This window comes from Muntiacus reevesi, chromosome 2 (genome assembly GCF_963930625.1).
Source record: "Muntiacus reevesi chromosome 2, mMunRee1.1, whole genome shotgun sequence".
Lineage (NCBI taxonomy): Eukaryota > Metazoa > Chordata > Mammalia > Artiodactyla > Cervidae > Muntiacus > Muntiacus reevesi.
The window spans coordinates 55,910,182-55,922,716 of NC_089250.1; the positions used below are offsets into that span (position 1 = coordinate 55,910,182).

The 12,535-nt window shown below is 43.5% G+C and overlaps 1 protein-coding gene across 13 annotated transcripts in view; it reads right to left on the reverse strand.

Moving 5' to 3' along the window:
- Positions 1 to 385: 385 nt before the first annotated feature.
- The window catches only part of GNAS (GNAS complex locus), a 66,141-nt gene continuing 53,991 nt past the window's right edge, over positions 386 to 12,535 (reverse strand). For 4 of the 13 annotated variants that reach the window (XM_065921698.1, XM_065921689.1, XM_065921702.1 and 1 more), the window contains exons 3-13: positions 11,794 to 11,838; positions 7,491 to 7,548; positions 7,285 to 7,404; positions 5,425 to 5,522; positions 2,292 to 2,346; positions 2,087 to 2,160; positions 1,901 to 1,959; positions 1,672 to 1,792; positions 1,386 to 1,516; positions 1,103 to 1,170; positions 386 to 880 (exon numbers count right to left, since the gene is read on the reverse strand). In XM_065921698.1, the coding sequence (XP_065777770.1) occupies positions 734 to 880; positions 1,103 to 1,170; positions 1,386 to 1,516; positions 1,672 to 1,792; positions 1,901 to 1,959; positions 2,087 to 2,160; positions 2,292 to 2,346; positions 5,425 to 5,522; positions 7,285 to 7,404; positions 7,491 to 7,548; positions 11,794 to 11,838 (976 nt within the window). In that variant the 3' untranslated portion in view covers positions 386 to 733. The remainder of the gene's footprint in view (positions 881 to 1,102; positions 1,171 to 1,385; positions 1,517 to 1,671; positions 1,793 to 1,900; positions 1,960 to 2,086; positions 2,161 to 2,291; positions 2,347 to 5,424; positions 5,523 to 7,284; positions 7,405 to 7,490; positions 7,549 to 11,793; positions 11,839 to 12,535) is intronic. The other 9 variants (XM_065921699.1, XM_065921690.1, XM_065921694.1 and 6 more) reach the window with 3 other exon arrangements.

The following is a 12,535-nucleotide window of genomic DNA, read 5'->3' on the forward strand; positions in this document are numbered from 1 at the left end:
GATGGACAGAGAGCTGAAAAGCAGACACCTATTTTGGGGAGAGTAGGTAAGTAGGCACACCATGAGATAGTATATAAAGGTATAAGTTGGTAGAATACTTGGATAGGGCAGCAATGATCAAAGTATAGAATTTTTTGATGGACCTTAGTGGTTTTCTTCTGGGAATGGGTTTGGGAGGAGGACAGGGTGGACATTTGGTATTGTCTGAAAATTGTTTTCAGAAACCCAAGATTAGGTCAACAAAAAGTGTGGCAAGATTTTACACCCACTTACAACCTTGGAGCCTTGTCACCTAAACATGGGGGCCTCCCAGTTTTTAATGTAGTCCAAACCCTGAACAGTGCGTGTTTGCTCGAAACTGCAAATAATTCACAGGAGTCACATCTTTGCTTACATTTAATTTTTATTTTGCTTTTTTTTAATGCTGCACAACACGATATTTATTTCATTTGCTTCATTTATTTCTGTTTGCTGCTATTAGTTACTTAAAGAGAGAAGGGAACATTTGTGGCCTTTTTTTCTTAATCTTAAACTATAGGCCGCCTTAAGCTTTCTAAATTTAGAGTATATAAGCAAGCTGTAGGGTAAAGGGGGTTTCGCAAAATCACTTGAGGGAAAGGAAAGGTTGCTTTGTTAATCATGCCCTATGGTGGGTGATCAACTGCGTGTACAATTATATCTTGCTTTTAATTAATTGTGCTTAAGGCCTTAACTAAATTTTGAGGTTCCCTTCTTAGAGCAGCTCATACTGACGGAGGTGCATGCGCTGGATGATGTCACGGCAGTCGTTGAACACACGGCGGATGTTCTCGGTGTCCACAGCGCAGGTGAAGTGAGGGTAGCAGTAGTGGCGCCCATCTCCACTAGCAGTGCTGATTCTCTGTGGGGACACAAGGAATGGTGGTTAGTGCCACCTCGCCAGTAACTCACCAGCAGATGTCATCTACCACGTTCTGCCCACCAGTTATTGACATTATGTTGAAACAATCCCCAGCTGAAGTGCACAAAGTCTAAGAGTCACGCTGGCTATCAGTGAAATAACATGGAGGAACTGGATGGTTTGATCCTCAGATTTAGAATTAAGTAAACAGTCTCTACTCACCAGAAATTCATCTCGAATGAAGTACTTGGCCCGGGTCACGCGTGGGTCCTCTCCGGGCTCGGGAGTCGCTGCAAAGAATATAAATATTTTGTTACTTAAGTAATTAGAATGAGATTCTTTTGCTCCCCCTACAGGCCCTTTATAGTAAGGTGGTGGCGGCTGGGGAAGTGGAGTTCCATTCTTAGAGATCATTCATTTTTAAAATCAAGAACAGAAATCTTTAACATATGCAAGACCCTATGGGACCAATGGGTACTAATCAACTGCAGAAGGCCATACATACCATCCTCAGGAGTAGTGTAGCGAGCAAACTCTGGAAAGTAGTCCTCAATCTTCGATTTTCCAGCAAGGACTTTCTCAGCCAGCAGATCTTGCTTGTTGAGGAACAGAATCACAGAGATGGTGCGCAGCCATCTAAGAAAGAGGGAAGCGGGTTTATTGCCCAGGAAAAGAGAGTATTCTTTTTGCAAGTGGTTTGAGATGCTTGCACAAGAACTTGTACAAGATTCTCTTCTATTGACCTTGACATCAGTAGGGAGGAGATGGGAGGGGGCCGTCACTGCACAAACCTGTTGTTCCAGATGCTCTTGAAGAGGTTCAGAGCCTCCTGCAGGCGGTTGGTCTGGTTGTCCTCCCGAATGACCATGTTGTAGCTGCTGCTGGCAACCACGAAGATGATGGCAGTCACATCTTCAACACAAGAAAGCACACATAAGGCATGTCATCAGAGAAAGTGACCCTTAACAATTAGAAAAGCACAATGTCCTTAAAGAGCAGAGAAGAACATGGCTTCCGTACCATTGAAGCATTGGATCCATTTGCGGCGTTCATCGCGCTGGCCGCCCACGTCAAACATGCTGCAGGAGAGAAATGATACCTGGTCACTCCAAGGGCCAACAATGGTTCACTGCTCTCCCTACCAGAGGGAATGATAAAAAAAGATATCTTTTTTTTTTTTTTTTTTAAAGGGAACCATTTACTTACTGGAAGTTGACTTTGTCCACCTGGAACTTGGTCTCAAAGATTCCAGAAGTCAGGACACGGCAGCGAAGCAGATCCTAAAACAGAATCTCAGGTCAAGGGGTCTCAGTGACACCAACTAAAACCCGTTAATAACTGCCAACCTGGAGTTGCCAGTTAGTGGGGACAGAGGGCTCCGAGTCCTCTGCGTGTGAAAAGGTGTGCGTACCTGGTCGCTGGGCACGTAGTCATCCTGCTTGATGACATCAATCTTGTCCAGGAAGCTGGGAGAAAAAGAGGCACCAGGGTGACCACATGCTCATGCCACTTCGTCCACCCACTATTCCTGCCTCTCTGCAAAGACCAGCTAATGGAAATGATCACCCCACAGTTCCATGGCGTTAAGTCAGTGGGAATTTTGTGTGTGTTCATGAAGCTTATGCTTCAAAGCTTATGCTTTAGAGAGGTTAGAGCAAAGTTAATATAAGATAAATGTATTTGGCTGAGCAGTAGTAGGTCTAGGAATCAGGAACTCAGAGTCGGCTCTCCTGGCCTTGTTTTAATTTTAAAAGGCTAGTTCTGTGCAAATCAATCAGCTGATTGATTTTGTGCCATTTGATAATGACTGAGTTAAAGTCAAATTGTTTGGCTTTGATTAAAATGGCAAGTAGTCTGAAAATTGTACCCTTCCTGTCATGCAGTGTTTTAAAAAATGAAAAAAAAAAAAAAAAATTGGCACATTTAAAAGCAGCAAGGATTTTTTTCCCTCTCAAGGGACTAATGAAAATGAGATTGTTTGAGTTACTCAGAAAGGGTATCCCTTCCTTCTACTTGTAAGAAGGGGCTGGGCCCTTACCACAGTGAACAGGAAACAGACACAAAGTTCCCTTCCGTTCTACTTGGTCTATGAAATAGCACAGTCCAGATATTAAACTTTAGTGTTTTCAAAAACCCTCACAGCCACCCAGCTTAGGGGCCCTTATTCAGGCTGGGAGCACTGCACAGTGGAGGGGTGGAGGTCTTAGGGGCCATCCTTAATGATGAGAGAGCTTTATCGGGAAAAGCAGTGTTTTCTACCTCCCTCTCCACAGCTATACACTGTCCCCAAAGCAAAAAGTACCTTGCTTGTGTTGCCAGACTAGATAACACTGTTAGGAAAAATAACTTTTAAAACACGAATTACTGTGTTAATGTTAAAACCAGCTTTTTTTCCCCCCCTTGGGGGGAGGGGTCTGGAATTATTTTAAAGTGGGCTAATCAGAGGAAGAAAATCACAAAGAAAGAAAAGTCTATTTAAAGAAATTCTGTACCTTTTTTTTTTTTCTTCTTTCCTCCTTCCTTTTTACCAGTTTAAAGTTAGTCTGGCTTAGAGGATATACTAACTTGCCCAATCAGTCTTACATTACAGTACCAGTCCAGAAATAGCTCCCCAGCCGCCCTGGCCTCCAGCATGTTGCCATGGCAACAGAACCACAGTTCTAAAAATAGATCATCAGCACCAAATCTTGTGAGAGAGACATCTGGAGTGGGGCCAGCCAAACCCCTGCTCAACAAATAAAAACAGGCACCTTAAGAAATGGGCAAGGTAGCAGTAGATCAACTTTTTAACATAAAGGCAGTGAAACCAGAAACACACTGGTCACTGCAGGGGCAGAGCTGCTTTTTAATCATTGGTCTGGGGAAGACATTTTATAAAACTTGAGCTGTGTTCTCTTTTTCTTAGAGTTTCCTTAAAACTTTCCATAAACTGCAAATGTTGCCTTTTTCAGATAAAGTTGCAGGAGTAATTGAGTGTTGCTTTAAAAAAAAAACAACTTTTAAATGGTGTGAGATTTAAAAAAAAAAGCTGGCTAAACTGTTAATTAATGAAGTTGTTACACCCTCCCCCCTCCCAGAGCACTCCAAACCAGGATGGTTAAATCCTTCTAATCTTGTACCTGTACTTCTGACTTGGATCCAAACTACAAAAGGCAAACAATTCCAGGATTTCCATTTGTTTTGCATTACTATAATTAGCACTTCCAGCTTTAAGCTCAAACTTTTGAGAAAATCAGAGACTTTGTTGAAGAGGGGGTGGGGGTTGGGGGGAGGAATGTCACAGAGACTGGCAAGATGGACTTTTTTTCTTACTCGTTGAAAAAATATACAGATTTGCTTGTATATGAAATCACAAAATAGCTATATGTGTGACAACTGAAAATAATCAAATGCAATTCCAATGGGAAAGCAGGGCCAGGGAGAGAGAAATTGATAGGCTTCACAGCCCCTAACATAAGCTCTTGTGATATGTAGATAGTAGGAATCTGGGGCACTTGCTTTGTGTTTGCAGTTGGAGCACTGTCACCTCTTCCTCCCTCCTGTTTATTCAAGTGGTTTTCATAAGTTCCTCAGGCGTGGGGCTCCTAAGTAATGCAATTTTAGCTTTTTGTGAGCCAGCCGGGTACCATGTTCCTGGTTACTTAATATTTTCAATAGCAAAATTGTGTGTGTTTCAGTTACTTACATAAGAGAGGCTGAAACATCACAAATATCTCTTGCCCTTCCCCTAGTCATAAAAGACAATCCAACTTGAGAATATATAACTGAGACTGCTGAGTACATTTGTGCAACATCAGCAATCAAACGATACCTTTAAAATATCTTTTATGGCTCTGAACATCACATATTTGCTATATTATGTATGGGATAAGGAAGGTCGTAAACTATTTAAAAGGCAACTTTCCAGCTGTGTTTATCCCATCACTGGAAGAGACCCCATGGGGGGGGCATCCTTGAATTAAGCCCGGTGTGAATGAATCAATAAGGATAGGAAATGGAATTCAATACAATACCCAACTCTAGATGAACTAGACATATTGGACTCTGGCAGCTACCACAGTCACTTACCTGATAGTAGAAAGAGCAAAGCAAGGGAATGGCCACGAAGGAGGGGGGAGGCCTGTTTTTGCCACACTGTTCCTCTTTGTCATGTTTTTAAATTACAGCAATAAAATATGATAGTTCTACCTTATCCAAAGTGTGAAAAATGTCCCCCCCCCACATGCTTTGAGGTCAATTCAATTAATTACTTCAAGGTAATGAATTATGAACATCACTGTACTGCAGGTAATTATCATTTTGCTCTACCAGGCATTACCTGTTTGTTTAAAAATAATGTCACTGCACTAAAAAGTGCAATTAAGGGCTTTATAAAACCAGTGAATTGGACTAGAACTTTCAAGCTGCAGGTGGGAATAACTGGCTGGCTTCTCTGAAAAGTAACTTGAACAGTGCAAGTTGTGGTTTTTAGGATGTTGTGTGTGTGTGTGCGCGTGTGTGTGCGCGCGCGCTCGTGCGCACTGATGCGGAGACAGTGTACTTACTACTGGGCGCAGTCAATCAGCTGGTACTCGTTGGAGCGCTCATAGCAGGCGCGCACCCCTTCATCCTCCCAGAGCGCCTTGGCATGCTCGTAGAATTCCTGGAGTGAACAGAGAGGGAATGTTCAGACCCGGGGCTGCTCCCAGCAAGTGAGACCCGACTCCACCCTGCCACCAACCCTGGGTGCGATTATTCCGTTTTGAGGCAAACTAAGGAGTGAGTGTTCATAAAGAACTTCGACGTGCTACACGTATTTGGAAATTGGGACCAGCTGGTCTCTTATTGTGGATTACTGGTCTTGGGTAGTTTTCATCCTATGCTTTTTGGGAGTGGGATGAAGGGCCAAACTAAACGAGTGAGTAAGTTTCTTTCTTCACACAATTGCTTACCTAGGAGGAATACAAGCTACTTAGGACTTTGCCAATAAATGATTTGATGTCATGGAGATGAGACATCTCATTTATGAAGATGCGGTGAGACCGAAGTTTTCCTTCCAGGGAAGTGTGAATTTTAGCAAGAAATATGATTGGGAGTCGTTGGCAAATCTGACCTTGTCAGTCAATGCCTATCAATCAAAGGAGCAAATGACCTCTGCCTGGTTTTAAACTGCAATAGGTCACAGTTCATATGTCATCTGATGAAAAAAAATTTTTTTTTTTAAATTAATTATATTGGGGCAATCTTCCCTTACAAGGGAAGAAAAGGTTTTTCTGCAATGTGAATGCAGCAAGAAAAGGGTCAAAAGCTCAATGGGAGGACTCTTAAGAGTCACCATCCTGGTGCATTTTAAATGGGCTGCCTTTTTTCTCCTATTAGAGCTATAGAATCACAGAAGAGTCTGTGTTGGGCATTATGTATGCTGTGTTTACTGCTTGACTCTTCTTCTATTTTTTCTTATTTAAGAGAATTCACCTAGCCATACTTATTAATACTGCTTCCTGGATAGGAGATGTTTGCAGCCAAACCCATTTAAAATATACAAACACAAATTCCCACGAAATCCTGACAAAAGGCAACAAGTCATTGTTTTTGCCGTAGACAAGTCTTTTCCTTCTGGACCTTATAAACTGGCCCATCTTTCCATCTTGTTTCCTGTTCCCCTCTTATAAACTATTCTTCCTCCACTAAGGGTCAAAACATATATGCTTAGGGCATGGGCAGTTCTCTGTTCCCTAAAAATAGTTCTTTATGGAGGGGACAAATCTGTGCAAAAAGTGTCCTGCACGCCAGCCAGGGAACAGAGAAGACAATCCCTGTGTTATGACATTTAGGTGAGGGCCTTTTGTAATTTTTTTTATTAATAATAATGAGAAAAGACTTCATTTGCCCCAAGGCAAGGACTGATTTTAGAAAAAAATTTAGTAACAGCTAAATGGCAAATTGTCTAAAATGAGAATATCTCCCATTTATAAAATTCAGAGCTGGCACTTCATTTCTTGCTATCGCAGAATAGTTTCAGTCAGCTAGACGATTAGCATTTCTGTGCCATACTCAGCATACAGTACTTCGTCACAAGATGTGTATAAGGGAATAATTAAGGCTGCCACAACTCATGACTTTTTTCTTCTGTGAAAATTTACCGTCCAATGCAGTGGGAACAGTAGTACTGAACTGGGATGTTTACTTGTGGAGAGGAGTGAGTCAAGACTGACAAGGGGTGACAGAACTTTGCTCAATCGTGTTGAAAAAAGCCCTAAAGATTATTACTAGTTGTCGCTGTCATTAAAAGATTCTTAACGGGTTAACTGTTTCCTAACAGTGTCAGAGAACTGGGTTTTGCTGGCAATGTGCAAACTGGGTTTTGTGGAAGAGTGGGGGGGGAGTCCCTGGTGGTGTGGGGAGGGGGTGCAGGCTTGGCTTACGGGAGGGAAATCAAAGTCCGGCACGTTCATCACGCTCAGAATGTAATCCACTCTGAACTGGTTCTCTGGGTTGGCCAGCTCCACGGGGGGCACCAGGTTGCTCATGGCGGCCACGATGGTCTGAAAATGATGGAGCAAAGGTCAGGGGGAGAGCACTGTCTGAAAGGGAGGCTAAAAGAAATGACAGAAAAGGACTAGGCACGTACTTCAATGGCCTCTTTCAGGTTGTTTTTGATGTCCTGCACTTTGGTGGCCTTCTCACTACAGTGGGATTGAAAAGGAAAAAAAAAATCATATTGCATCACGTTGACTCACAGTGTCGTTTCAATCACGACTTTCCAACTAAAATAGTATTCTGTTCTCAAAGGAGTGGGGGGTTCAGATCTGTGCTGAGGTTGGAGGTTCCTGAATAATGGTGGTTTCAAATGATAACCACCCATTGTGTCTTGAGGACACGCCCAAATGGGGCAGAACCCCAAGCATCTCGATAAGGATTGTAGCTACTGTACCATAAGTGTGGACTGGTTATTTACTATTCAGAGGGGCTTCTACCTTCTTGTGGCCCCCACTGCATACTGGCACTTCCTAAAAGATTCCTACTGGCCTTTATTAGCATCCCTATTGGGGGTTCAGTTGCTCAGGTGTGTCTGACTCTTTGCAACCCACGGACTGCAGCAGGCCAGGCATCCCTGTCCTGAAGCTTTTGGTGGGGGTGGGGAAGTGTTATTGTAGGGTTAGGGAGGTGGGGAAAGGCCATGGTGTGCCTTGGGGCTTTGTCAGTCACTGGATTAGTGTAGGGACCAGCAGTGAATGAAATGTAGGTAGTAGTGTTAATTATAGACTTAAGGGCCCTGTTTTTATTTATTGTAAGCATTGTGTGTCCCTCTATGCGGCCAGCAGCAGTGGACAATATTTCTAGTTGATGATGTTAATATACATTGATCCCTTGATGTGAATAGGGTAAAATGGAATTCTGCCACCCCTCCCTGGAAGTCTAAGATCTGGGACTTGTGGGGGGAAGGGGAGGGAGGCAGTGTGGCCTATGTCCCATAGTTAAGTAGATGTTAGTGGCTTCACTTTTTAATCTGATTTTAACTTGCACACCTGGGAGGGCAGGTGTGGTCTGTGTGGAACCAGCTACTTTCAGGATCCCTGGGGCCACAGGTAAAGGCCCTTTGACTCTGGGGAACCCCGATGTTGTGCTTGTCCCCATGTCTTCAGACACTGTCCATCATCAAACACAGCCAAGAAAGGTTCTTTGGGGTTGTGTTTTCAGGGGTTAGGGACCTCTTGCTCAGAGTATAAATCTTGCCTCAGTATTGCCCAGAGTGGGTCACCTGTGGGCTAGGGGGTTGGACCACATGCATGACACACCTACTGTGTATGAGGTCCTGGGAGGTGACAGTGGTGTCACAAAGATGTCACAGTGCTGTCCTCAGGGGAGGGGACGGGACGGAGGGTCCCAGTGACAGAGGCAGAAGGGGACAGGGCTTATCTTTTTCTTGCTGGGGATTTTTAAAAGAAATCTCTGGAATCCAGTTGTTGATGTATTCACGGGGTTAATTCACCTAGGGTACTGGGATGGAGGTAGAAATTATTAAGCACGTAGCCCCCCAGGGGTCAGGACACGATAGGACGTCAGCGGAGAGGACACGCGGGGAGGGGCTGTTAACAGCAAGAGCAGCCGAGCCGGGAGGTCAGTGTGACGTGCGAGGCAGAGGCGGCTCCTGGGCCGGGGGTGTGGCTATGTGATCGCCTGCAAAGTCCCGCCCCCCGGAGAACCTGGCCTTTCCTTGCAAAATAAGCCTTTCGCATATTCGTTTGAGCGGTGGGCTCTCGTTTTTCTGAAAGATCTCATTTCATCCCTGCCCCAGCGTGCAATTGGCCACTGAGACACTGCCCGTCTCGTATCTGAATGGGGGGAGTTAGTTTAGAGGGACTGCCCTCATCAGGGGCTTTAGAGGTGTTTGCTTTGTGGGTGCAGGGCTACAGATGGTACCAGGAACCCCCTCATGGCTCTTTAATAAAAGTGCTGCAAGGCGGGAAAACTCCAGGAGAGCTGTGCTGCCAACCAGGAGTGGGGGATTTGTGCCCCAAACCCCTGACTCTTAATGCAACCAGCTTAGATTTAAAGGGATCTCATTCTGAGCCCCTCTGTGAGTTTCTGAAATTACTAATAGTGTCCCGACTTGGCGCTACGGTCTAAATCAGGTATTTAGACGTTGGACGTGTGTTTGTCCCCAACCTGCATACAGGACCTCAAAGTTAAAACCCCACAGGACAGTCCCATTCCCATTCATTAGAAAGAAGCTCCATTTCCATAGTAATGAGAGCCTTGAAGGTTTGGTTTTAAGGTCCCACAATAGTTAAAATTATGTATGTCTGGGTATTAATGCCCAAATGAGCCCAAACCAAGAGAAAAGTTATTTCCAGAAACCTGGTTCTTTCATTCAGTTTGATATTTTGGTCTAAGTAGTAGTATGGTAATTGGAAAACTTCCAGTCTTAAATACGGATATTCTGAGAACGTGTTCAGTATTCATCTACGTATGTGAATAGGTGTGGGAGTATATCAAGTATAAAACAGCTAAAATAGAAATCTGAAATCTAATTCGGGTGTGTAATACTAAAACAAAAATTCCTCCATTGAAGCAATTACTATGTAGATGGAGATATTATACTGGGGGTTGGCAGGTCTATCATAATTTTTACTATCGCTTAATGAATTTAACATTGATTGTGACATTCTCAGAGAAAGTTCTTCATAGGTCTTTGAAGTACTGAAAGCCAAAATGTATATCAACTACATACAGAATTCTGATGGATGAAAAGTGGGGGCTGGAAGTACTGTTTGGATTTTGTAACACCCCCTCCCCCCAACATATATAAAGCCTAAGATCAGGGCTGCTTTATATGCTGGGTTCAAATTTTAAGAGATGGTCACCCCCCCCCACCCCGCCAAGTAGGGGAAGGCTATGTTGTATACTGACTTCTATACCTTTTATCTTTATGCTTTTCTTTTTTTGGGGGGTGGGCAGACAGACAAAAGAAGGAAGACAGAAGACAGACGCAAGATACAGGGATTGCTGAGACATGCAGAGAATTTTTATTTATCACATTTGTTAATACTTAAGTTTTACTTGTAGAACAGAGTCACAGATAGAAGAGCAGGCCATTAGTAGTTATTAGTAGGGTTCAGTCAGGGATCTAGCATAGCATCTAGGAAGTACACAGGAGGTGGTTCAATAGGGAGGTGGTTCAATAGAGAGGGGTCATAGCTCTCAAATGCCAACTTTTGGTACAGTAAGCTGTCAATCACTGTTTATGTAGATGCTTTGGGTGGCTGATACACTACATATTTGTCAATTAGGGATTACTTTTTTTGTTGATTTTTGTTTGTTTTTTTAATTTTTTTTTTTTTTTTTTTAGTTATCTTTAGCAGTTAGGTGTTGGGGCCCCATCCCCCCACCCCCCACAACAGAATAGTATTCTTATTAGAAGTTCCTAAGACGGGCAATTCCAGCATGCAAAGTGTGATAGGACATAGCCGGGAAGATGAGAAATTGAAGCCATCATCTAGGGGTTATATAGTCTAAAAAAAACAGATGAACAAACATGTGTCAGTTACTTGGTCCCGACCCCCCAGTCTCCTTTGCCCCTCCCCTCCCAAGTCACAAGCTATTTTTGAGGTGCCCTAGGCTAGGTCAGTTGGCTCTGAATGTTCTCAGGACAAAGAGCTGCTCCCTCACTGCATGCTGAATACGCAGAGCAGTGCTTGGAGAGTTACCTGGCATGCGTGTATGTGTGAGTGTGATGGGCAGTGCGGATGCAGGAAGTAAAGGAAAAAAAAATTAATTTGATAATGAGTGGAAAAAGATGGAGGCCATCATTAATTTCCTGTCCACTCGATAAAATGGCAATTTTAAAAAGACCAGAGACTTTTCGAGATCATTCTCAACAATGACCTCCCTCCTCCTCAAGGTGCCGAGCATTTATCTCCCCCCGCCCAATTAAGGACGGTGCGGCACCATGTATTTTCATAGAGGTAAAAAGATTTTTTTTTTCCCTAAAGAGGTCTGAAATTTTAACATCAGACCAGCCACAGGGTAGATAGAATTTAGTAGTTTTAAAAACAAGTAGCCAGTTTTTAAAATAAGTAGCCAATTCAAATGGAGAGCTGGGGGTGGGGGATAGAAACTATCAATTTTTGAAATCCTAAACTGACCATCTTAATGCTTAAGTCTATAGCTTTCCCCCAGATGGATCTAATTATACTTTAAAGATGGCCAAAAAAAAGAAAAAAACCCAACACAAAAAAACCTGTTTTGCACTTCACTTGCTCTGAAATGACAAGAAATTGTGTTGTTTGCAAATGTATATACCAAGATGGCTGATGGCCCTTAAATGATTTTGGTTTTCTTCCCGGTCTCTGTGTCCTGTTTCCCCGTATGATCTTTGTGTATCAGGTGTGTGTGTGTGTGAAAGTTTTTCTGTTTTTCAATGTGCCTACCCATCGCTGTTGCTCCTTGCAGCCTGCGGGTCCTCTTCGCCGCCCCTTTTAAAGAGAGATTGAAAGCTCACCTAATCTGCAAGGCACCGCAATTTCACAAAAACCCCACACAGCCTCCCTACATTCCTAAACAAACGGCCGCCATCCTCCCGTTAATTCTTAGGTCGCCTTCATGGCTAAATTGGCATGTCTACTGAGACTGCAGGCCATGGAGGGAAGAATTCCACACCTTCACTGCAGCATTAGCAGAACCCTCTGGAGACTTCCGTCAGGTACAGGAGGGACGGATAATTATTTTCTTGTGCTTTCACTAAATGTACATGCATCAGGGAGCTAACGCAGTGATTTATCTCACAGTTCTTTGGAGAATATAGCAGCGCGTAAGGCGCCTGATGGTCCCAGACCTCATTCGCCGTGTTGTACTGAACACACAAAGGTTCATGATTTTGGGCTCGTGATTTCCTGGTGCATTATTAATTCCCTCCCTTCTTGGACTTGGGCAGCTACCTATGTTTTTATTTCTATACAATTGTTCCCCACAAATTGTCATCAATTAAAAGTGTGCCTGAACTGTGAGGCACACAGCAAAAAAACAAACAAACAAAAAAAACCCCAACAATTAAAAATAAAACCCACTACCACCAAGCCCCTCCCTCCCCAAACCCAATCTTCGTGATTGGCAGGAACTCCTTCTTAAAGGTGGGAGGGGCAGGATGGCTTAAGCTGTATACCAGGTTTTGTA